The following is a 26,071-nucleotide window of genomic DNA, read 5'->3' as shown; positions in this document are numbered from 1 at the left end:
ATATGGAGACTCGGGTCGAGGACATAAATTTGGGCAAAGTGAGCACCTGATTCAACCTGGAGCGTCCCCATTCGCTGGACGTATGCGACGCGTAGTGGGCGAGCCCGCTCAGAGGGCAAGCCTAGGAATCGAGCCTGCCGGCCACAGCTGTCGTTTTATGTGCGATAGACCCTTTTCACGGGGGTCATTTTGTGTCGAAAAGGCAGAATAAACACAGGTGGGAGCAAAACACTAATGAGGGTTTCCACATTCCAATCATGGAAGTTTGAAACCCTCATTATAGTGTTTTCCTTGCACCTGTGTTTACCCTGCCTTTTTGACACAAAATGGCCCCCGTGAAAAGGGTAAATTGGGGGGAAACTTATAGGGGGTGTAAAGAGCACCCGTGCGGATGACCTGACGGAGCTGGATTTTTTAATTAGGTGATTGCCCTAATGATGTGATGCCATCAGTGATGATGCCATCAGTGATGTCATCCTTTCTGGCTGAGGCTATATGAGTTCAGTGATGATGTCATCAGTGATGATGTCCTCAGTGATGTCATCAGTGATGTCAGAAGAGCACCCGTGCGGGTGACAGAATCAGAATCAGAATCAGAAACACTTTATTGCCAAATGCATCAGAAGGACACACAGGAATTCATTCTGGTGAATCAGCACACTCGACTAGATACAATAAACAGACATGCGTATACGACAGTGAAGACAAGACACTCAGGACATGAAGGAGCATAGTTGGTTACCACAACCATTAGTTTTGACTAAAAAGTGCAGCTATGCTAACCTTGCTTGCAAGATGGATAACCTTGCGAGATCAAAAGAGATTCTCTCGACGTAATCCATCTTGTCATGCACAGGCAGTTAAGATGATTGGCCGAACCATGCTGGCTCGACGAATCAGCAGCAGGCTTAGGCGGGCCGTCTGGGCAAGTAGTGGGTACATGGTCTTTGTAGTTCTTTTCACTCGTCAACATGGCTGCCGCCGCGGAAGTGACAGGCAGTCTGAATTAAATTGAATGTAACGTTCCCAATTCTATGTATTAAATTCTAAAAAACGACCCTCAACATTTGGGAAGGCTAAGCCACACAAGTAGTTCGTTATAATCTAACGTCATGCTTCGAAGGAGACTTTACGACGATGAGGACGGTGAGGTCTCAATCAATGAGGCACCTTCCTCCGGTCGCAAACGTGATGTCAGAGGCATGACTTCAGAAGTGAGTGGGCTTGTTGAGGAGAGAGACAGCCCTCGGGAAGAAGCTGTTTAGGTGGCGTGTGGTTCTGGTCTTGATGGCACAGAACCGCCTTCCTGATGGAAGTTTCCTAAACAAACGGTTACCAGGATGAGAGGGGTCAGAGATGATCCTCCCTGCCCGCTTCCTGACCCTGGCATCATACAGCTCACTCAGTGACAGTTGCTGTTGTCCTGTCAGCTTCTCTGCTGTGCGCACAATACGCTGCAGTCTGCCCTTAGCAAGGTCAGAGACAGAGCCCAACCACACGCCACACACACACACACACACACACACACACACACACACACACACACACACACACACACACACACAGAGATGGATGATGAGGGACTGGGTCAGGACCGGACGGGAGACGTTGAGTTTACGGAGCTGTCTGAGAAAGCGGATCCAGATTTTTTAATTAGGTGACTGCCCTAATTACCTAATGATGTGATGACATCACACACACACACACACCCATGTGCACGTGCCAATAGGGCAGGCGAGGCCACGCAGCAGCCAAGCTGCATGTGAGGCCGTGCAGCGTCCGAGCTGCATATGCGAGCTGCAGGGCCAGCTCAACGAGCTGCAGGGCCAGCGAGCCTAGGAATCGAGCGTATATAATATTATATTATTAATATTAATATATATATAAACCCATTGATACCTGATGCAGCATTTGCGTGTATATCCCTCATTTGTGTGTGTATCCCTTTAAGACCGCGAACCGCTAAAGGGATACACACACAAATGCTGCATCAGGTATCAATGGGTTAATATATATTAATATATAATTAATATTGAGCATTTCGGAAGGACATTCTATTTCTATGTGTATGTTATTGTTTTTTACTTCTCTACTACTCCTTTTAAGGGGGGCGGGGTGAAGAAAAAGTGGATAAAAACCGCTCATGATAAATTATTATTATTATTATTTTTGAATGGAATGACATTGATGGAAATTAAGAGCTGACCTGATGAAGGCTGAGGGGTGTGGACCATGGTACCCTGCTCTGTTATCCTTTCTTCTTCTCCTCCTCCTTCTTCTCCCTGGTCCTGGAAAGAGGGAGAGAGAGAGAGAGAAAGGAGAGAGAGTTGGCAGAAATTGTGCATGGACATTTCACATGGACACAGTACTATCTTCCCCCACCCCCATTGTCACTTTAAAGGACTTTTATTTTCCACTTTATTCGCCTTATGTAGCCCCGCATACTTGACCCAGTTGTGTTATGACTTCCTGTTCAAAACACTGTCTGTTTTACCTGCTCACTAGTACTGTACTGCAGGGTTCGACTTATGGGGGGACCTATGGGGTCTTGGACCCCATAGATAGAGTCTGGGACCCCATAGTCCAGAACACCTGTGGGACCCCCATAAATTTAACTTTTTTATTTTTATTTATTTTTTCCTTTTTTGTGTTCCAAATAACACATTTTTCGATGGAAGAATTATTATTATTTATGTTAACTAGATAAATAGGCTAAATAAGAAACATGTTTTCAGTTTTCCCAAAACAACCGTTTGAATTGTTGTGTGAAATAGGCTGCATTTCACCTCCAAGCCACCATGTGCCGCCCATGAGCGCGTGTTCTACTGCTACAACCGAGTTGCAGGGAGAAGAAGCCACAACATGCAACCATCACGTGATGTAAACAGCCGCCTGAGCCAACAAGATCTTATTAATCTTTAGTACTGAAGAAAAGGCTGAAGCTGCCAACGGGGTGTACAAGCCTGGATAGCTTCGGTTTCAGAAAGAAACAAAGAACGGCTTCAGACAAGGGACAACGACCTGTTAGTGCAACAGCTAGGTTGCTACTAGCTAGTAGGTAAGCTAACGTTATGGTCTGATGATGTAGTATTACGCCTACAGTTGTTTTTGTTCTAACAAGATGCTGCTACTGTATCTGCTGAAATATGCTGCTGTTTGTTGCAATTTGTTTTTCATTCACAAGTTCTTGATTACCTGTGCACAAGGGGTTTGTTCGTAAGGTTAGCCTACTCTGGTAACTTCCGGTCTGTTGTTGCTATGCAACGGTAGCGTAGGGGATGGCTGCCCCATTCATCTGTTTTCTTCTTCTTGTTGTTTTTAGATAGCGTTTCTTGCTGAGTGCAGAGAACTGCTCGGAAAGCAAATTGTATGAGCATTATGTATTTATTTTTGTAGTTTTTGATTTATAAGTGCAGAGACAGAGTTAAATAAATGTTAATTTAAGTTCAGCAATTTTGTCTCATTTGTAAAATTAAATTGTTGTATTTTATCAGATGCAAGTGTAAGACTGAATAATAACATCATACAACAGTCTAAACCGAATGTTAATTTAAAATTAGATATTCCTCTAAATCTGGCTTCAAACGGCCACAATTTGAGGAAAAAACGGCCCAATTTTTTTTCGGCGGCTTCCTCTGGGGGCCACCGATTTAGGGGGACCCCATAGCTATCTGACTATAACTCGAACCCTGCTGTACTGTCACAGGAGGTGTCAACATAATAGGAAGCAACTGGCTGACCCCCTGTGTTGGAACATAAGGTGAATAATATTTAATAATTTGAGATTGTTTTCTGTTTTGCTCCATCTTCTTCTACACTGGATACTTGCACTAAGTCAAATCTGATTAATCACTATATTCAAATGAATCACCAATCTTGAAAATGACTCTTGAAAGACCTCATGTTGAATATTTCTGTTGAAGAGAAATATTCAAAGCAGCATTTTGAGTGGATCATTACCAGTCTTGTCAGCACTTGATAGACGGCTTTGCTAATTCCTGGCTTGGCCTTCTTAAAGAGCTCCTCTGTCACATCTGTGCAGTCTGCAAACAACAGAGAAAGAGAGAAGATTTCATACCAAGCGCCACATTTTGGATTCTTCTAACAATAATTCTGAATTTTGTTCTTAATGTCCTGCTAATTCTCAAACCTGTTCTCATTCTGTTTAGAAAAGTAGATAGCCAGTAAAAAGCAGCTTACAGCTAAATCGCTTAATGTCAGTATTACAATGTTATTCGTCCTCTCCATTTTACAGTCTGTAAATTATATAAAAGTTGTTTTGATCAGTTTATGCAAGCAGAGGTTGCCTATTCTATTCTATTTATTTACTTTTTATTTATTTAACCGTTCTTTATACAGGGCCCATTAATTTGTGAGCAAGCTCTTTTTTTCAAGGACTCCCATGAGAAGAACATATACAACAATTACAAAATTACGCTACATATAAAACAATAAAAATCACATGAAAATCACAGATGCCGACAAATAAGAGGACGTCTCTATGTAGAGCAGTCAGTCCAGTTTGAGTGAGTCCTGATGCTGGTTCCATCTATCAGGAGCATAAAAGTGAACGTGGTCTTTCCTGTCTCAGTATTCATATGTGGAATGACAAATCTAATGTGTCTGATATATCCTGAAGCACTGACATTTAAAAGCCAATTCAAATACAATGGAAGCTTGCCACACAAGGCCTTATAAATAAATAAAATACAATGGTGATCTCTTCTAACGGTAAGAGAAGGCCAACCCACTTTTTCATGTAAAACACAATGATGAGTGTGAAACCTCACCAGTAATAAAACACAGAGCACTGTGAAATACTGCATCAAGCAGCTTCAGTGTGGAAGGTGAAGCATGCATGTGTATATGTATATCACCATAATCAAATACATACTGTACATTATTAGAGATAGCACAATGTCTTTCTACTAAGGAAATAAAAACTATTCTATTCTATTCTGTTTCTCAAATCTCTGATGAGCTCTTCAGTTCCAGCAGGCTCATGGAAGGGGCTTCCTCACCGATGGAGGAGGGCCTTTCAGTGGGTATCTGCCCCCAGCAGCTCTCCATGAGCTCCACCAGCCTCCTCAGCCCTGGAGTCTGATCTTGGTTGATCTCAGCCAGCTTGGGGCGTTGTCCCTCCGGGACAAGGAGCCGCACCATGCTGGGCTTGGCATCTGGAGGACAGTAGTGAGGGTTAATAAGTGCTTCTGTATCCACAAGGCAACTAATTTGATCCTAGAAACAGTCACTTTAGACATATTCAAAGTCTCCTGAACTATAGAGTAAATGCTACTCCTCTAGTTCAGGATTGAGCAATGGCATTGGCACAAGCAGTGAACTCCTGAAGATATCCAGACATCACTCTGATGGCCTGTAGACACAACACTGGACCTTACCCACCCAGGCCCCAAGTGCTGCGTCTGTGTCGCTCGCAGAGCAGCTCTTGTTTAGAAGCTACCTGGAACATCTAGCCTGGTTAAAACGATCACAGATCCGTATGGTTTTAAACAGGCTGCATTGAAGGTGTTTTCATGGAGTGGAGAATTGCTTTCTGAATATTTCAGAAAGCAATTCTCCACTCCATGAAAACATGGAAACATCAGAGATGTAGTCTACACATTGAAAAATGTAATTCAAATTCTGTCTCGCATTAAGTTGAACACTGCGATTCCTGCAGCACTACGTCACCCTAGAGAGGTGTCAAGAGAGTAGAAATCACTATAGAAACGCAAGAATGAGTCCGGAAGTATTCTTCCGGGTTCGTAAGAGTAAAAGTGAATGGGGTTTTAGAATGGGGATTTCACTTAAATGCATAAAATAAGGTCTGTGGTTAACAAAAGTTTGGGAATGCGGATTTGGGTTCAGCAGGATAATCTTCACAAACATGGATAACTTTTATGATTTTGGGAACGCATTTTGGGAAACGCGTAAATGCATAAAAGTGATTAACGTTTGGGGGGGTTAACCCTAACCCTAACCCTAACCCTAACCCATGTAGTGAAATTCCCATTCTAAAACCAAAATGGCGGCAATTTGTGGTTAAGCCTATGTAACCCCTCCCTGGTCTGTCACTAATGCTAGTGATGAATCTCTCAATCTAAGAACCAGGGGTTGGCCTCTAATCTAGGTTCTGAGGAGATTGGTTGAAAATTCCTTGCCTGGCCACTTAAATAGACATGAGAAAGAAACCACCTCAATTAAACACACAAAATAGAATACAATAATGTGGTATAGGGAAAGTGTATTAATAATAGAAAAAAATAAATTAGAATGAGCAATATACAATTCAGTATTCACAAGACCTTTTCAGAGTTTTTAACTCTTTTTTCTTCCTTTCGTTCGTTTTCCTTTTTTTCTGGACCAAACAAAATAAACCCTGAGATCTCAGAAAACAACAAACATAAGTAAATAAAATAAAATAATAAAATGGAAAATAATAAGGTGAGTGCACTCAAACCGTCCTCAATAATCACTGTCCCTGAAGACGTCCCGAGACGACGACCGCAAGGCCGAATGAGACAGAGATGTCCCTGATGGTGACTTGGGTGGAGGTTGGCGGTGGATGGGGCAGTGGATGGGGCAGTGGGACAGGGGATGGGGATGGTAAATGGCGATTCACAATTCCAACGTAGACGTAGCTCTCCAAGAAAAACCAGCCTACACAAGTGCAGGACAGTTACTATTCAGTCCATCTTCACAACTGTCCATTGAATCTATTTAAATAAAATATATTTCCCACAATGTCTTCTCTTTTTCCAATAACTCGTAACTTGTAGTGTATCAATTAAACTCAGTCTCACAGTAGAACAAATGTGAATTCAATATAAACATCTCAAAAAAATAATTATATACATTCTTCAGTGCAGATCATTATACAGTTCAACATATAGATATTATCAGGCTCCATATATATTTGACATGAAGCTATATAGTGCATGAGAAGTGATGTTAGCCTGAACACATTAACAACACCACATGTGGCAGCTAGCTAGGCTGCAAGTTGAATGGCATCAAGCATAACACACACAGTACATCAGATAAGCAATTGCACACGACTCATAGCACATTTTCACATGTTCATGAATCATCTCATCATTTTCAAGTTATCCCGACTGGTTTTTGTATAGTACAGAGTCTGTCCAACTTTCTAATCTGCATGCCTACTAAAGGCCTAAACATGCTAAGAACATTGAGCTACAACCACAACTCACCGGGATATCCGATGTGTATGTTCCTAATGATCCCTGGGCGAAGTTGCAGCTCCTTGTCAACTTCAGGTTACTTAGATTAAATCGGTTTTCAAGTTCTTTTCAAGTTCTAAACTCTTTTTTTCAGGCTGTTCAGTTCGGTTAGCCAGCGCCAACGTAGCTGTTAGCACTGACTTCTCTAACAAAAGAGATGTAAAGAAAGAATGTTAAACGAAGATGACCACTCGGTAGCGCTGTAGCGCTCTCTGCGCACTGAGGCAGAACATACCAAAGATCGTCTAACAAGAGAAAGGTGATCACTCAGTGTGCAGAACGTGTCAACAACTTCATTTAAAGGGACAGTAACATAATGCAGATCTTGGTCTGACTACCCAGGTTACACACTCCCCCTCTAAACTGCATGAGTCCCTTCATGCAACCAAACCATACAGGGCACCTGGTAGGGACTGCTAGGTACTGGGGGAAGAATGGTCTGCAGGCTTTCAAAAAATGAGCTAAGGGCCAGAATCAGGGGTTTTCCCAATTCATCATATGTAAACTTATGTGGTGGGTGTCTCTCCCTGTTGGAGCGCCTGGGCTCGCTTGGTCCGCCCTCAAGAATAACGTTCACATCCTCCTCATGTTCCCGTGAGTCAAGCCCACCGTCCTGATCAGGCAAAGATTCCCCACCTCCCACGCGAACCGACGAGACGCCTCTGTCTCCCTCCCCCACAAGTGATGCGTCAGACGTGTCGCGCTCTGGAATGTTTATTACAACATGGTCGCTATGTTCAACAAAGTCAGGAGTCGTAGCTGACAGGTCATGACCTATCTGCTCAGAGCTGGTTGGGGGCCGTGTTCTAAACTCAGGGGCTTGGGGATTAAGTGGTACTGGGGGCTGTCTCAGTGGTGTGCTCTCTATTTCTTGGACATAAGGGCCCCATGTAGCAGAATTTGGGGGTCTGTCTAAGTAGTAAGATTCCTCCTCTTCATCTCCTAAATCTCCCTCTGAACCATCAACCCACATGGCAAGAGTAGGTCTCTGTGAAGGGTACGATGTGGGCCATTGCCTTTTTCTGGCTTGACTACATATACTGGACCGCTATCAATGTGTTTCACGACTACATGAATGGAGCGCTCCCACCTGTCAGCTAGTTTATGTTTCCCCCGTATGTTGACGTTTCTTATTAGGACCCGATCCCCTTCAACTAACTCAGCAGCTCTGATTTTGGCATCAAACCGTATTTTGTTTCTCTCTCCTGTCTTTTTAGAATTTTCGGCAGCCAGTGCATAGCTTTCCTGGAGCCGCCGGCGTAAGTTCTGAACATACTCGGAATGTGTCTTAGGAGTCTCAGTGGGAGGGCTGATCCCCAGAATGAGGTCAATTGGAAGAGTAGGCTGCCTACCAAACATAAGCTCATAGGGTGAATACCCTGTTGTGTCATGTCTTGTACAATTGTACGCGTGAACTAGGGGTTTCACGAAATCCCTCCAACGCTGTTTATCCTGTTCCTCTAGAGTTCCGAGCATGCTTAACAGGGTCCTATTAAATCGCTCAACAGGATTTCCCTGCGGATGATAGGGCGTAGTACGCACCTTCTCTGCTCCTATCAGTGAACACAGCTCTTTGATTGTGTGGGATTCGAAATCCCTGCCCTGATCACTGTGGAGGCGACTGGGGAAACCGTAGTGGACTAGGAAGTTCTCCCAGAGAGCCTTGGCAACTGTCTTAGCCTTTTGATCTTTTGTTGGCACTGCCACCGCAAATTTTGTGAAATGGTCAGTGATGACTAAAATGTTCCTGGTGTCGTGGCTGTCGGGTTCGAGTGACAGATAGTCCATGCACACTAATTCTAACGGGAAAGTTGTCCTTATGTTTACCATGGGCGCTGCTCTCTGGGGCCTAGCTTTCCGCCTAAAACATCGTTCACAGGTGTGACATTTCTTTTCGATGGATTCTGCCATTTTGGGCCAGTAAAATCTGGCTCGAGCTAGACTTAGTACACGCTCAGATCCTAGATGCCCAATTTCATCATGCAACCCGTGAAAAGCTCTCTCTCTATACTGCTCGGGCAAGACAAGCTGATAGATCATATCTCCACGATCAAAGCACCTTCTGTAAAGGATTCCATCTCTGATTTCAAGCCTGTTCCACTCTCTAAGGAGTAATTTGACTTCAGGCTGCTCAGCACTCCCATCTTTGAAGCAGGGCTTCTGCGCCCCTTCTACAAAGGAGATAACTCTCCCGATGGATGGGTCCTCTCTTTGTGCTCTATGCCAATTTTCCCTTGTCATACCAGGTAAGGTATCTTGACCTTGACCAGCAAACACATCGGACACTGCTGAGGCTTCTACGGCAAGAGACTCTACAAGAACAGGAAGCCGTGATGACGTAACAGAGTGGTGCTGACATACTGCAGAGACTGCATCAGTGGGGATCTCCTGATCCTCCCCCTCCAAGATGCGCCTTGTCATTTCTTTAATCCGCTCCCTTTCCTGCAGGAATTCATAGTCTTCCTGAGGTGCATCCTGCGGGCGTCTAGATAGACCATCCGCATCTCCGTTAGTGTGTCCTGCTCGGTACTTGATGTTAAATCTGAAGGTCGACAGGGCAGCCAACCAGCGATGTCCGGCGGCGTCTAGCTTGGCGGAGGTGAGGACATAGGTGAGCGGATTATTATCGGTTAGAACAGTGAAATCTGTGCCATAGAGGTAATCACTGAATTTTTCACAGATTGCCCATTTTAAAGCTAAATACTCTAGCTTGTGAGCTGGGTAATTTCTTTCACTCTTCGACAGACCTCTGCTGGCATAGGCTATTACGCGGAGCTTTCCGCCTTGCTCTTGGTAAAGTGCAGCCCCCAGACCCCCACAGCAAGCATCCGTGTGTAACACGTATGGAAGCTTGGCATCTGCGAATGCAAGAACAGGGGCTGAAGTTAGGTTATCAATGAGGGCTCTGAAGGCAGACTCACATTCAGATGTCCACGCTGCACCAAAAGGTGCTCGAGGACTCACACAATTCTTGGGCCGCTCTCTTTTGTAGATTTTGCCTCTCTTTTTGGGCGGATAGTACCCAGCAGTAAGAGAGTTGAGGGGCTTGGCGATCTTAGAATAGCCCTCCACGAAGCGCCTATAATACCCAGAGAAGCCCAGGAAGCACTTGAGCTCTTCTCTGTTCACAGGGCGAGGCCAATCTTTGAGAGCAGAGATCTTGTCTGGGTCAGTGTGGACCCCTTGGGCGTCGACTATGTGACCAAGATATTTGACAGATGACTTAAAAAATTTACACTTTTCAGGTGACAATTTTAGTCCATAGTCTTTGAGACGATGTAACACTTTCATGAGTCTTGACTCGTGCTCTTCAAGTGTCTCAGAAAAGACTATGAGGTCGTCCAAAAATACAAGCACATCGCTAAGGTGCAGATCCCCAACACACTTTTCCATTAGGCGTTGAAAGGTGCTGGGCGCGTTGGTCACACCCTGCGGCATACGGTTGAACTCGTAGAAGCCCAAAGGACATGTGAACGCGGTTTTGGGTTTATCCTCTTCTGCCATTTCTACCTGGTAATAACCAGATTTTAAGTCCATTACCGAGAACCACTTCGCTCCACTTAGGGCGGAGAATGTCTCTTCGATGTTGGGAAGGGCATATGCGTCTTTTATAGTGCGAGCGTTCAGCTTCCTATAATCAATACATAGCCTGATTTTTCCGTTTTTCTTCCTTACTAACACCACTGGTGATGCAAAGGGACTCTCAGACTCTCTTATTATTCCTGCATCCAGGAGCTCTCTGAGGTGCTGCTTCACAGCCTCCCTGTCACTGGGGTGTATTGGCCTGGATCGCTCTTTGAAAGGTGTCTCGTCTTGCAACCGAATACGGTGCTTCACAGCAGCTGTGTGACCAAAGGAAAGCTCGTCGACAGCAAAGACCTCTGGAATGGAATTGAGTTTGTCTGAAATGCGCTGTTTCCACGCCTCTGGCATAGGCGAATCATCAAGATTGAACATGACCTTATCACTCCGTGCCTCAGATTGGGTGGGCGGAGACTGATTGGAGTTCAAGGGCGTGACACTCTGAGCAGCAGATACTTCGCCTATGACACACTTTGGGGACAGAGTGACACTGTGGTCGGTCATGTTTTTAAGAATTACAGGGATCTTTTTTGAGGCCTTACAGTGGATGTTCAATAGTGCACATTTAAGAAACAACCCACCAGGAAGGGGAGAAGACTCACGTGGTTCAAGAATGAAAGAGGTGTGTGGATTAGCTCTCCCTAGTCTAACATCGCCAAAGACACACATTTTGTCTCTTGCTGGAATGGTGATGGGGTTTTTCCCATGCAATTTGACAGGGCAAGCTTTGGTTTCACTTTCATGTATTTGAGCAACATGCTGAAGAAGTGATGCAAAGCTGTCTGACCTCTTAGAGAATGTTGGTCCTTCACGATCTACTCCACGCTGGTAGAGCTGCCGCAAAACATTTGTGCCAACCAACACTGGAATTGTGCTATTAAAGTGACACTCTGGGACAATGAGGGCTAGAGCAGTCAACTGTTCCTCTGCACCAGTCACACTGTCAGGGAAAGTCAGGGAAACCTCAACATAGCCAAGATAGGGCACAGGTTGACCCCCAGCCCCTTCAACCTCAAGCAGATGATTAATGGGCTGAATGGGGGTGGATGCCAAATATCTGGAATGGAAAGTATCCGAAATAGTGGTGACTTGGGATCCGGTGTCGAAAATAGACTCACATCTTATGTCTCCCACTGTCAGGATCGGTGTTGGACATGTGGATCTATTCGCGGGTAGTTGAGGGCCACGGGAAACTTGGTAGGTCTTGAGAAGCTGGGGTGTTGTGGAACTTGATGGCTGGGGCTGCACAGTTTGAGGTTTGGGAACGGTCGCAGAGATTGCAGAAGTTGCTGGTTGCAGGTTGCAGACGTTGCAGAGATTGGTATGATCCTTGATGTGAAATTATGAATCACTGGCGAGGACCTGCAGGAACAGGCCCTTATAGATGTGAATATGACATCACCTGTGTTATGACATCACCAGCGAAAGGCATGAAAGACGCTTATGAATCATGACATCATCAGTGATTGATGATGTAGTAGGAATAGTAGGAATGACGACGTCAAAGTAGGAATGATGACGTCATCCTAACAGTACCCTCCCCTCAACGGACGTCACCTGGCGTCCAATGAGGCCATCAAGGATGGCATCTGGGAGACAAAAAATCCGTAGGTTCTGGTGGAGGTGCTCTTCCGCAGGTGGTTAGACGCAGGTGGTTAGGCCCCAAAGGGGGTGTAAGAGAGTGAGGTGCTCTTCAGCAGGTGGTTAGATGCAGGTGGTCAGACCCCAAAGGGGGTGTAGGACAGTGGAGGTGCTCCTCCCTAATACAGGATATCGAAGCCATAGATGGACCGATACGTAGATAGAACTTCCACCGGGTCCGGTGGATCCTCTGGGGCCGGCCATCCCCCGGGGCACGATCCAAACACGGGAGGCTGGAGACCATCAAAAGGGTCAAATGCCGCCGTCACCGAAGGCAGAGCCGCAGGGGGATCTGACACAGCGAGGCCTGCCCTCCCGACCTGTAGTTTGGGGGGGTCACCCACCGTCTCCTCCTTTAAACGCCTCTTATTTCTTCTTGCTCTTGACCGAGGGCTGGCGACACTACGGGGACCTCCCAGCATCAAGCTGGAACCTACGTGTGGGTCAACAACTGAAATTGGCTGCTCCTGGGGTACGGGTTCAGACTCGGCGAGGGGAAGGTCCACAGGTTGTGCCTCAGGTACGGGTTCAGACTCGGCGAGGGGCAGGTCCATAGGTTGTGCCTCAGGGCCAGCAGACTCGGAGGCCCCCTGCGGGGGGACGGAGCCGATCTGCAGGCAGCGATTGAACTTCCCCATGAGACGATCGACAGTCCTCTCCAACTCCCTAACCCTCTTGGCGACACACTGCCACTCCTGGGTCCTGCAGGGAACGCTACCCAACCGTACAGATTTCTTGGCTGGACACGTAGAGTCTTGACCCACTGAGAGTACCACGGGCCGGCGAGCGGTGGGACCACTTACTGGACGCCGGGAGCAGGAGGAGAGGTAATGCCCGGCTCGACCACAGTACAGGCAGCTCCGGGTGTCCAAACGGCGCTGCCTCTCCTCTGGTGTGATGCGAACCCTGCCGGTCAGATCACGGTACAGATGGCTGCTGGGACTCAAATGTGGCTGCCCCTGCTCTGGGATGACGCGAACTCCCCCCCAGAATATGCCCTTAGCAGCTGGAGGCGGCCGAGAGGCAGAGCTAGAAGCAACGGCCGCAGTAGCGAGGGGGGGGGGGTAGCAGGTCTGGAAACCTCCGGGACGACAGTGCCCTCGGAAGCTGGGGCAGGAGGAGCGGAAGTCTGCAGAATGACACCCTCAGGAGGGTTTAGTCCGTCGAGACGATCTAGCCGTTTTACCAGGAGGGCGTACCGATCCTCGGCCTTGGAAGCCAGGGCCAGGTGGGCCTTGTTTGCTTCTTCCTGTCTGTCGAGTAGTTCCTGAAACTGGAGCATTTGCTGCCGTTGTGTCTCCGTGAGTATTAATTTTAGTATTTGAGTGGAGATATCCAGCTGACCACCTGGTGGGTCAGCAGAAGCGGCCGGCCGGGTAACTGGCCTCTAGGGGGCTTCCTCCTTGATTGGGGTACCTGCTAAGTCCATCTCAGAGTGGTTCACGCTCTGAAACTCATACATATCTAGCCGGTTCGCCAGGAGGGCAACCTCAGGAGGGTTTAGTCCGTCGAGACGATCTAGCCGTTTTGCCAGGAGGGCAAAACGGCTCTCCTCCTGAGAAGTCTGAACTTTCTGGGCGTCCCGCAGGCGTGACAACATGGTAACCATGGTTTGTAAGGTCTCCTCGGTGACAAGGCCCTTCGTTGGTTCGCCTGGTGGGTCACCTGAAGCGGCCGGCGGGAAAACTGGCGTCTCAGGGTCTTCCTCCTTGATTGGGGGGAGAAATTTGCCCGCTAAATCCATTTCTGAGTGATTCATACTGTCAGGATCGGTGTTGGACATGTGGATCTATTCGCGGGTAGTTGAGGGCCACGGGAAACTTGGTAGGTCTTGAGAAGCTGGGGTGTTGTGGAACTTGATGGCTGGGGCTGCACAGTTCGAGGTTTGGGAACGGTCGCAGAGATTGCAGAAGTTGCTGGTTGCAGAAGTTGCAGGTTGCAGACGTTGCAGAGATTGGTATGATCCTTGATGTAAAATTATGAATCACTGGCGAGGACCTGCAGGAACAGGCCCTTATAGATGTGAATATGACATCACCTGTGTTATGACATCACCAGCGAAAGGCATGAAAGACGCTTATGAATCATGACATCATCAGTGATTGATGACATCATAGTAGGAATGACGACGTCAAAGTAGGAATGATGACGTCATCCTAACACCCACAAAGACTGTAGAGACGCAGCGTGGGCCTACAAGCCCAGGAGGAAGAGAATGATTGAACACTTCGCTACCTTTGGCCCTTGTCCCCTCTTTCACATCATGAGTCATTGCTATGGGACTATTCTGATTTATGTCCTCGGCTCCTGGTCGTCCCGCGGCAGGAGCCACTACCAGTTTAAAGAGTGGTTGTGGGCTTCCTGCTGGGCCTTGAATCTTTCACGTTTGTCTCGAAGCTCTGCATTCTTTCTGCGGACAAGGACATGGTTAGGTTCATTATTGCAGTTAACTGCGATATGACCGTCTTCCCCACACTTCCCCACAGAACCATGCTCTAGGTAGAGTGGGGGTTCGGGATGTGTACTCCGGGTTTGTAGCACGAGCTGCTAAATTGTCACTCCTCAAGGGTATTTCCCTCCTTGTGGGATTGCTGTGAATCTCTTCAAATTCTGATCCTTTCCTCTCTTTCTGCATTAACTGCGCTACTTGCTGACGGAGTTCAGCAACCTCCTTTTCAAGTTTGAAATTGGTATCATGCTTTTTGGGAGTCAGGGGAGGAGGTTCCTCGTCAAACACCGGCGTGCTCAAGACTGAATGCACATGTGTTGCAACCCTTGTGTTTCCTAAATGCTTTTTCATTCGTTCACTTTTTGCGGCACGTCGGTCCTCCTCTGTTCTCAGAAGGAGCAGTAGTTCAGGGAAAGATGGTGGATTATCTTTCCGGTGTTCAAGCTGAAGTCCAATGAGTAAGCTCTGGTCCCAGCAGCCCCTGCAGAATTGCCGAAGTAGGTGCTTGTCGGACACTTCAGCTAAGACTCCCCCTCTAGAGATAGCTTTAGTAAGAAGACTTTGGAGTCGGTTAAGATAGACAGAGGGCTTCTCTCCAGAATTTTGGTTTGAACCGAGGAAGGTAGCAAATAGCTCCTCGCCATCCTCTACCACTCCGAATGCAGATTCAAGCTGAATTAGGTAGGCATTGGGAGAAGCGTTGGTGCCAAGCGGCTTGACAATATCAGCAGCTGGGCTGAGCAAGCTCTCTAAAATCCTCCTCACTTTTTGAGTGTCAGACAATGAAGCATCATTGAGGAGAAGGTCTACCTGGGTCTGCCAGGCATCATAATCAACCTCGCCATTTGGCTTTGGCAGCCGCCCTGAAAATGTTCTGATCCTGCTCTGGCTATAGCTGGATGGGGTGTCATTACGAATGAAATGTTCAACAATGACTTTCTGGATTTGGGGCGGATTTACTGTACTCTCATTAAGATGAGGTGGGCCTATGGAAGAGCTGGAGGGAACGGCATTGGACGCAAAATCAATTAATTGTGACTCTGGAATTTCTGGTGGACTTTTGCCAGTGACTCCATTCTCACTGCTAGGCGTGGGAGCCTGCTGATCAGAAGACTGGGGGAGACGAGAACTCTGTGGGGGGCCTAGCTCAGACCTAACATGTTGCATCTCACTCAGGAGCGTATCCCAAAAGCCAGCTTTACTACTGCCAGCCAGACTATTCAGTTCGTCTAAGGATTTTTGAGCCAACTCTCTCTACCGAGCTCCTTTTGACACATCTCACGAATAGTCCTCACATGCCAGGTAACAGTGGCATCCTTAGGGCTTGGCAGGCTGCCTAGGGCTGCAGGATCAAGCCTTGAAATTGTTCGTTCTAGTGAGTATTGTACTATGGTCCGGCCTTCTGGCTGATTTGATTCATCAGGGACCCTCACTATCTTAGCGACATCCCCATGAACTTTGAAGAAGTCTGTTATTTCCTCTATAGTGTAATCTTCATCTATGCCCGCTACATAAAGGCAACTAGGCCCATGCAAGTCAAAGCGGTTGCAAAGATCCATTTTTTTGTTTTAGCTGTGCGTACGTAGTAGAAATAATATGTCTTGTTTAACAGAAACCACCTCAATTAAACACACAAAATAGAATACAATAATGTGGTATAGGGAAAGTGTATTAATAATAGAAAAAAATACATTAGAATGAGCAATATACAATTCAGTATTCACAAGACCTTTTCAGAGTTTTTAACTCTTTTTTCTTCCTTTCGTTCGTTTTCCTTTTTTTCTGGACCAAACAAAATAAACCCTGAGATCTCAGAAAACAACAAACATAAGTAAATAAAATAAAATGGAAAATAATAAGGTGAGTGCACTCAAACCGTCCTCAATAATCACTGTCCCTGAAGACGTCCCGAGACGACGACCGCAAGGCCGAATGAGACAGAGATGTCCCTGATGGTGACTTGGGTGGAGGTTGGCGGTGGATGGGATAGTGGATGGGGCAGTGGATGGGGCAGTGGGACAGGGGATGGGGATGGTAGATGGCGATTCACAATTCCAACGTAGACGTAGCTCTCCAAGAAAAACCAGCCTACACAAGTGCAGGACAGTTACTATTCAGTCCATCTTCACAACTGTCCATTGAATCTATTTAAATAAAATATATTTCCCACAATGTCTTCTCTTTTTCCAATAACTCGTAACTTGTAGTGTATCAATTAAACTCAGTCTCACAGTAGAACAAATGTGAATTCAATATAAACATCTCAAAAAAATAATTATATACATTCTTCAGTGCAGATCATTATACAGTTCAACATATAGATATTATCAGGCTCCATATATATTTGACATGAAGCTATATAGTGCATGAGAAGTGATGTTAGCCTGAACACATTAACAACACCACATGTGGCAGCTAGCTAGGCTGCAAGTTGAATGGCATCAAGCATAACACACACAGTACATCAGATAAGCAATTGCACACGACTCATAGCACATTTTCACATGTTCATGAATCATCTCATCATTTTCAAGTTATCCCGACTGGTTTTTGTATAGTACAGAGTCTGTCCAACTTTCTAATCTGCATGCCTACTAAAGGCCTAAACATGCTAAGAACATTGAGCTACAACCACAACTCACCGGGATATCCGATGTGTATGTTCCTAATGATCCCTGGGCGAAGTTGCAGCTCCTTGTCAACTTCAGGTTACTTAGATTAAATCGGTTTTCAAGTTCTTTTCAAGTTCTAAACTCTTTTTTTCAGGCTGTTCAGTTCGGTTAGCCAGCGCCAACGTAGCTGTTAGCACTGACTTCTCTAACAAAAGAGATGTAAAGAAAGAATGTTAAACGAAGATGACCACTCGGTAGCGCTGTAGCGCTCTCTGCGCACTGAGGCAGAACATACCAAAGATCGTCTAACAAGAGAAAGGTGATCACTCAGTGTGCAGAACGTGTCAACAACTTCATTTAAAGGGACAGTAACATAATGCAGATCTTGGTCTGACTACCCAGGTTACACCTACAAAAATATGTCATCCCTGTGCTATAACCAGAATGATCACTCACCTGGATATGGTTGTTTACCCGTGACAATGGACCACAGAAGTATGCCATAGCTAAAAGAGAGAGGGAGGAACACAGCTTGATCAGCAATTACACCACAACAAACACCATCTGCACTTCATACATAGCGACAGACAGACAGACAGACAGACAGACAGACAGACACACACAGACACACACACACACACACACACACACTCTAGGTATTCACACACCTCCCCCAGACCCTAACCCTAAACCTAACCTCTCCCACCCCCCATGCCTAAACCTAACCTCCCCCAGACCCTAACACTAACCTCGACCACCCCCCACGCCTAAACCTAACCTCCCCCAGACCCTAAAGGCCTAAACATGGTCGTCCGTCAGAGCCTCGCCCCGCCCTCCCCGTATGACGGTGGGTGGAGCGCCGTCCTACGGGGAGGGGTCGCCGTCGGCTGACGGGGGCTGCTCGAAAATGTGACTCAGCGCCGACGATACGGGCGTGACGTCAGCGGCACGAGAGTTGTGACTGGCCGTTGCCTTGGCTCATCGTCGTAAAGTCGCCTTTCAAAGCATGACGTTAGATTATAACGAACTAGTTGTGTGGCTTAGCCTTCCCAAATGTTGAGGGTCGTTTTTTAGAATTTAATACATAGAATTGGGAACGTTACATTCAATTTCATTCAGACTGCCTGGCACACAATCTCCGCCATTTTCACACGGAGCTTCCACAGGAGGAGGGAGGGAGGGCGTAGTGGCGTCCGAGCATGTAGGGCTCGCTGGCGCCGCCAGACGGCGAGACGGCTCCAATTGGAGGCGGACGGACGACCATGTTTAGGCCTTAACTCTAAACCTAACCTCTCCCACCCCCCACGCCTAAACCTAACCTCCCCCAGACCCTAACCCTAAACCTAACCTCTCCCACCCCCCATGCCTAAACCTAACCTCCCCCAGACCCTAACCCTAACCTCTCCCACCCCCACGCCTAAACCTAACCTCCCCCAGACCCTAAACCTAACCTCTCCCACCCCCCACGCCTAAACCTAACCTCCCCCAGACCCTAATCCTAAACCTAACCTCTCCCACCCCCCACGCCGAAACCTAACCTCCCCCAGACCCTAAACCTAACCTCTCCCACCCCCCACGCCTAAACCTAACCTCCCCCAGACCCTAAACCTAACCTCTCCCACCCCCCATGCCTAAACCTAACCTCCCCCAGACCCTAATCCTAAACCTAACCTCTCCCACCCCCCACGCCTAAACATAACCTCCCCCAGACCCTAATCCTAAACCTAACCTCTCCCACCCCCCACGCCTAAACCAGACCTTAATTAGGAATAACGTCACTGTTAGGGGGCTTTCACATCTTTGTTTGGTCCGGACTTTCCATTTTGATAGGCCTACAAAACCACCCTCCAATCCAACCTCTCCCCGGGCCACAGTCCGGACCAAACAGCAGAAGCTTGGTCTGACGTCCGGATCAAACTAGACCATGGTTCGGTTCGGTTGTAGCGTGCAAATATGTTTTTGATGGTTTGGATTTTCTGACCAATTACAGGAGGTTCCAGCAGGCTATCAGAGGAAAAAGGAACCACGGTAGTACAAGGAGGAGAGCTTTTAATTGAAATGTGGTCTACTGTGCATTTGGTTGGAAAGAAAAATCAGATGATGCTATAAAGTCAACTGGACCATATAAATGATAACACTTTCAAGGTATTTTCAGAGAGTATGAGTACTTCAACACCTGGGTGTGATTTTTTGTATTGAGGAAAGTGAGCCTACACTGCACAAGCATGTGAAACATCAAATTGCCTCCTGGTCTCTGCAGCATAGACTGTAGGCAACTAAGCAAAAAAAGAATTGAGACCTGGATAAATAAAAATGCTATTGGAATTGCAAAAATTGCACTGAAAATTATCCAAATTGCCCCGAAACATTAACATTTTCTACCCTGTTATTGTGATGTTTCCTGACTTGTTGTCATAACAATATCGGCCAAAATGTTGAGTTTCTGTGGTTTGAGCCTCTGCTCCATGCCTGATAGAGATTGTTCGGTAACGCTTTACAATACTGGTGCAAACATGTGCATGAATGCATGCTTAACTCATGATGAATTAAGCCATTAATTGATGCTTACCGCATCATCAACTAATGAAAGGTATGTTTGATGAACACACCGAGTCATATATGAATTACTATTAATTAAGTAGGCTATGCCTATATCATCATAGTTAATTCCTCATCAACACATACATTAACACACTGTGTTCAATAATACCGTAATTCATGTGTTAATTACCACTATTAATGTCACTTTTCCCCAACCAATCTGCATTTTCCTTCCTTCTTAGCTATGTTTTATTCCTGCTGTAATTTGCCCTGTTTTTAATATATGTTCTTATTACGTGAAACTGTTTTTATATGCACTGTAAGGCGACCTTGGGTGTTCTGAAAGGCGCCTCCAAATAAAATGTATTATTATTATTATTAGCCTACTATCGACATCCAGCTCCCTGCAACCGGAACTTTAGCGTTACCAGACCGCAATGCCGATAGCCCACATCAGAACCAGCTGAGCGAGGCGGTGTGCAGCGTGTCAGGGACCGGCTGGATCTAACCTCTCCCAGCCATTAGCTTGTTCATCATGGGCATTCCTTCCTCTTCGAAGCTTGGTCCACTGCAGGGACGCAGAACATGTGGCCGGTGTTTTGTGCCTATCTTACCGGGTGTCTACCGCGTTGATACCAGCGGTGGAAATGGGCCATGCACGACCCAGCAGGCCAGCCACCCTCTACCACTACCCAGGCTAAGAGCCTCTCTCCCGGCCCGACACCCAGGGCAGCCCCCCTACTACCACCACCCATCCAGTCGCCTGCACCCGGGAAATCGATTGAGTTTCCCCCGTTGCATAACGAAGACGGGATGCGCTAGCCACGCTCCTCCTTGTCCGAGCTAGCCTGGTAAACCAAATGAAATGTGAGTTCACGTGACGGGCTGGTTTACCAGGCTATGTCCGAGCGACATCTCAGGGAAAACATACTCGACTTCGGGGAAAGAGAGTTCTCTTTGTTTGACCGGTGCCTAGCTGGCTGGAAAGAGAGGCGTTCGGGGTGCAGCGGAGTCGCCTCTGCTGTTTACGGTAGTTTGTCAGTGGTGGTGGCCTGGCGGAGACACTGGCGCTATATGTATGACTGGGAAGCGTGTGTTTATGGGCGAACTGTGCTGTAGTCTATGATACTATCAGTAGGCTATCATTCTGATTACTTGTTACTAGTGTAGTAGTGTAGGCTACGCTATTTTATGGAGGTTCCTCTCGTGGCTCAGGCTGATCGAGTGATTGATGCTTGGTGCTCACGGGTAAACTCAAATTGACAGTAGCCTAAAAGAGCCCATGTGTTTACCCAATCTGTCATCCGCTGCATGTATCTTTGGGATTTGCCCCTGGTAATCCGAAATAGGCTAAAAGCGCACTGTGAGCGTGCTTTGTTTGACATCCTGACCTGCAACATGTTCTCATATCAGACACCATTGTAGCTGGGCCACTGTCAAGGTAACCACGAGAAAACATATTGTTTCCGGCCAAGACTTTCAGAATAAAAGTCGAAATTCATGTTGTAACCAGCTACGCAGTACTGAGCTCTGCGTGCTTTTATTTTTGATGGCAGGCTGAGGCAACGGAAGTAATTGTTTGTGTGCCATGTCTTTCTTGACACTTATCCTCGTGGTCGAGAGCAACTAGCTGGGTTGCACAAGGTGGTGTTCGTTTTGCAAATATCAACAGCTGCCTCCGTGTTCTTATTCTACAAAGAGTACAAACTGCAAAGAGTCGGTCACAGTGGTGGTGGCAGTGTCGAATGGATACCAATCGCAAGAGGAACGAGCGGGTTTGTTAGAGTTTCAGGTAGCTAGCCGTAGCAATTTAGCTAGCTTGTGGCTTGCTTAGCTAGCTTGTTTGTTGTGTGTGCGTGCATGGTGGAGACCTGTCGCTACAGTCACGTTGGTTCGGGAAGTGAAGAGCAACACAAGTGAAAAAGGACGAGAGCTGGACCCGCCGGAGAGATCGAGCAACGCGGGCCGTGGGGAGGAGAGGGGAGAGGCCAGACTGTTTCCCCCAGCTGATACAGACAAGGGGCACTGGAGAGCGAGTCCTTGCTCCAGGGCAGACTTTGGGGGGACATGTTCACAAACTTGATAAATAAATGTGCTTTTATAACTCCAATGATGGTCTTCACTGATTACCTATATATTTTGAATTGTTCTCATGACTATACTGTATAAAAGTGATTTCATGATCAGCATCAGCTAATGATTTGTGAGGATATCATTATGTCGTGACTTTACAATATGTGGCACAAAACTATTAATTAATACATAAGTATGTTGTGACTTTACTATTTGTGGCACATAACAATTAATTAATACATAAGTATGTCGTGACTTTACTAAATGTGGCACATAACTATTAATTCATACATAATGATATAGGCACTTGTGAGGCACAACACTTAACTCATACATATATATGTGGTTCTTGGCATATAGAGCCTACAAGACATACATCCAGTGTTTGATGTCTGTTGGAGATGCACAGTGGATACAACGTCAGAGAATGTGTTGGAGTTGGTCTGGTTCGGGGCTACTACACGCATAGCCTATATCAGAGCAGCAACATCGGAATGATAGCTACTACAGCTGCTGAAATAGCCGTACCCGGCTAAGAGGTTCTGAAGGGGTCTCGGCCGGAGGTGTGGGACCCAGGCAAGGTGAGGGGCAGGGCGGGTAGGGGTTGGGTGGTGGTAGCCTGGGTAAACCCAGCCCCCAGTGACCTCGACCTGCTCTCAGACAGACCCTGGGCTGCCCTGGGTGTCGGGCCGGGAGAGAGGCTCTTAGCCTGGGGGTGGCTGGCCTGCTGGGTCGTGCATTTAGACACCCGGTAAGATAGGCACAAAACACCGGCCACATGTTCTGTGGACCAAGCTTCGAAGAGGAAGGAATGCCCATGATGAACGAGGTAAAATGGCTGGGAGAGGTTAGATCCAGCCGGTCCCTGACACGCTGCACACCGCCTCGCTCAGCTGGTTCGGATTGTGGGCTATCGGCATTGCGGTCTGGTAACGCTAAAGTTCCGGTTGCAGGGAGCCAGATGTCGATAGTGGTAATTAACACATGAATTACGGTATTATTGAACACAGTGTGTTAATGTATGTGTTGATGAGGAATTAACTATGATGATATAGGCATAGCCTACTTAATTAATAGTAATTCATATATGACTCGGTGTGTTCATCAAACATACCTTTCATTAGTTGATGATGCGGTAAGCATCAATTAATGGCTTAATTCATCATGAGTTAAGCATGCATTCATGCACATGTTTGCACCAGTATTGTAAAGTGTTACCGATTGTTCTTCATGACTGTCACTGACGCTTGCTCTGTCACATTCCAGAAGCAGTACACCTTGTGGTGTAACATAGCTCAGTTCTTTCGTATGGCGCTGTAATCATTAAGCAATACATCTTCACACACAGGAGTGGGAGTATCACCTGAAGATTGCTGCCAAGTTTCTGTGTTGTATTTGTTTAATCTGCCAAGGACCTGTCATGGCCAAGGTGCCAACTAAAGATCGCTGCATCTTTGTCCCTTTTTATTTGGGCTTCCGTGAGAACAGACAAAAGGCCTTCCTCATGATTCAATGCAACAATGCAGATTATTTGTCTATAATGATCTATCAGCCTGGTTCAAACTGGATCGTACATGTTAACCCAGATAACCCATTGTCCTGATGTGGACTGTACACCATCCATCTCAAACTAACAAACACTGTTTCATCCAAACCTGATATGCTGTTAGAAAAAAAACATCACAGTTGAGCAATTCCAAATGCATTCAACACACACACACACACACACACACACACACACACACACACACACACACACTAAAAAACACAAACTGCCCGAGTGACATCACTTCCAGGTGACCTCTTAGGACCTGCTAAAAAGTGTTAAAAAAAGTGTTAAAAAGTGCAGTCAACTATTATAGGTCAGCAGTTGAACTGGGTGAATTGATCTCGTGTAAAAAAGCGTGTGGTGTGAAGTGATGTCACTCAACTGGAATTGATGTCAGGCAATTGCTCGACTGTGATGTCATCAGGTAGTTGTGCTGTAGTCACCTAAGATGTAGTCACCTTAGGTGTTGTGCTGTAGCTGTAGTCACCTAAGATTAACTCACCTAAGGTGACTACGTCTTAGCTGACTACATCACAACTACCTGATGACAGTGTACCTGAAAGGTGTTGATCTTAGCTGACTACATCACAACTACCTGATGACAGTGTACCTGAAAGGTGTTGATCTTAGCTGACTACATCACAACTACCTGATGACAGTGTACCCGAAAGGTGTTGTGCTGTAGTCACCTAAGATGTAGTAACCTTAGGTGATTACATCTTATGTGACTACAGCACAACTACCTGATGACATCACAGTCAGGTAATTGCATAACATTATTTCCAGTTGAGTGACATCACTTCATACACTTTTTACACAAGATAGATTTGCCTGCTGACCTATAGTGACTACACTTTTTAGCACCGCATGGATTTGCCCAGGTCAACTACTGACCTCCAGGTGCATACGAGCAAAACCAGGCATAGAAGCGGTGCACCGCTTAAAAAGTATGAGAATGAAACAAATATGTTCTATGGCAGTGATACTCAACTGGCGGCCCTCGGGCGCGCCCTGTGTGGCCCGCGATGGAATTGCATTTTTTTTTTTTTTACAGTGGACCTGAACGCAACATGCAAGATACCCACTGAATAAGTGTCCAAATGTTCATGGCCAATACTCACACTTCTGTTATAGCATTTCAGTCTGGAATATGGAATATCTTTCAATAATCTATGATTTAGCTGCTAAATTGTCAAATACCGCCGTCTGCTCGCTACCCAGGCACTTATGTATGTACTTAACCTAAGTAACTATCCGGTGTGCACAACATTGTCAGACTAAACTCCGTCTGACACCTACAATCCGCTACAGAAAAATGTATATTGATTGTTTATTAACTGGCCCCTGGCCTTCTATCATTTCACGAAAGTACCCCCCGGGCAAAGCAAGTTAAGTATCCCTGTTCTATAAGCACCAATATCTGTCATTGGGCCAAATTTCAGTTCTCTGTGATGTACCATCTCACGGGAATTTGCATCGCGGCAGAAAAACACAGTGCCCTAAAATGGCCTGCGAAGGCCTAAAAACATAAAATATAGCTGTAGTACCGGCCATGGGCATATGTTTTTTACGTTGTTTTCTGGAGCATCTAACAACCAATATCTATCCTTGAGCCAAATTGCAGGTCTCTGCGATGTGCCAATTCACGGGAATTTGCGTTGTGGCAGAAGAATGGGAACAATAATGACGAGATGGATTCGCCCAGGTCAACTACTGAACTCCAGGTGCATACGAGCAAAATCCTGCATAGAAGGTGCTGCACTGCTTAAAAAGTGAGAATGAAAAAAATATTTCTAAGCCATCTAGTGAGCACCTATCTATATCTGTCATTGGGCCAGATTTCAGGTCTCTGCGATGTACCAACAACTCACAGGAATTTGCATCATGGCAGAAAAACAGGGAAGGGTGATGATGATGATGTCACAATGCCCTAAAATGGCCTGCGAAGGCCTAAAAATTAAATATCGATGTAGTACCTGCCATGGGCAGATTTTTTGTATCCTTTTTTCTGGAGCATCTAGCAACAACCAACATCTGTCATTGGGCCAAATTTCAGGTCTCTGCGGTCACCCAGGTTGACTACTGACCTCCAGGTGCATGTGAGCAGTCAGCAATAGAAAAACAGGGAAGGGTAATGGTGATGATGTCACAATGCCCTAAAATGGCCTGTGAAGGCCTAAAAACAAAATATTCCTGTAGTAACCACCGTGGGCGGATTTCTTTTTTTTTCCTGGAGCATCTAGTAACAACCAATATGTAGCCTTGGACTAGATTTCAGATCTCTGCGATGTAACAACTCACAAGAATTTGCGTCACGGCAGAAGAGGAATAATAATAATAGGCCCTGCCACTTCGCTGGCCCAGCCTATAATTACGGTGC

At 46.3% G+C, this 26,071-nt stretch overlaps 1 protein-coding gene across 1 annotated transcript in view; it reads right to left on the bottom strand.

Annotated features, from left to right (window-relative positions):
* Window positions 1-26,071, bottom strand: part of LOC310791558 (receptor-interacting serine/threonine-protein kinase 3-like) — a gene marked incomplete at both ends in the record, with an annotated part of 85,852 nt that overhangs the window by 56,039 nt on the left and 3,742 nt on the right. Inside the window, 4 exons of the mRNA XM_083653227.1 lie at window positions 2,207-2,288; window positions 3,961-4,043; window positions 5,022-5,177; window positions 17,985-18,034. Coding sequence (XP_083509353.1) covers window positions 2,207-2,288; window positions 3,961-4,043; window positions 5,022-5,177; window positions 17,985-18,034 — 371 coding nt within the window. The remainder of the gene's footprint in view (window positions 1-2,206; window positions 2,289-3,960; window positions 4,044-5,021; window positions 5,178-17,984; window positions 18,035-26,071) is intronic.

This window comes from Poromitra crassiceps (assembly GCF_964638095.1).
Source record: "Poromitra crassiceps genome assembly, chromosome: 16".
NCBI lineage: Eukaryota > Metazoa > Chordata > Actinopteri > Beryciformes > Melamphaidae > Poromitra > Poromitra crassiceps.
The sequence above is the reverse complement of the archived record's forward strand: the minus strand, read 5'-3'. Positions and strand labels throughout refer to the sequence as shown.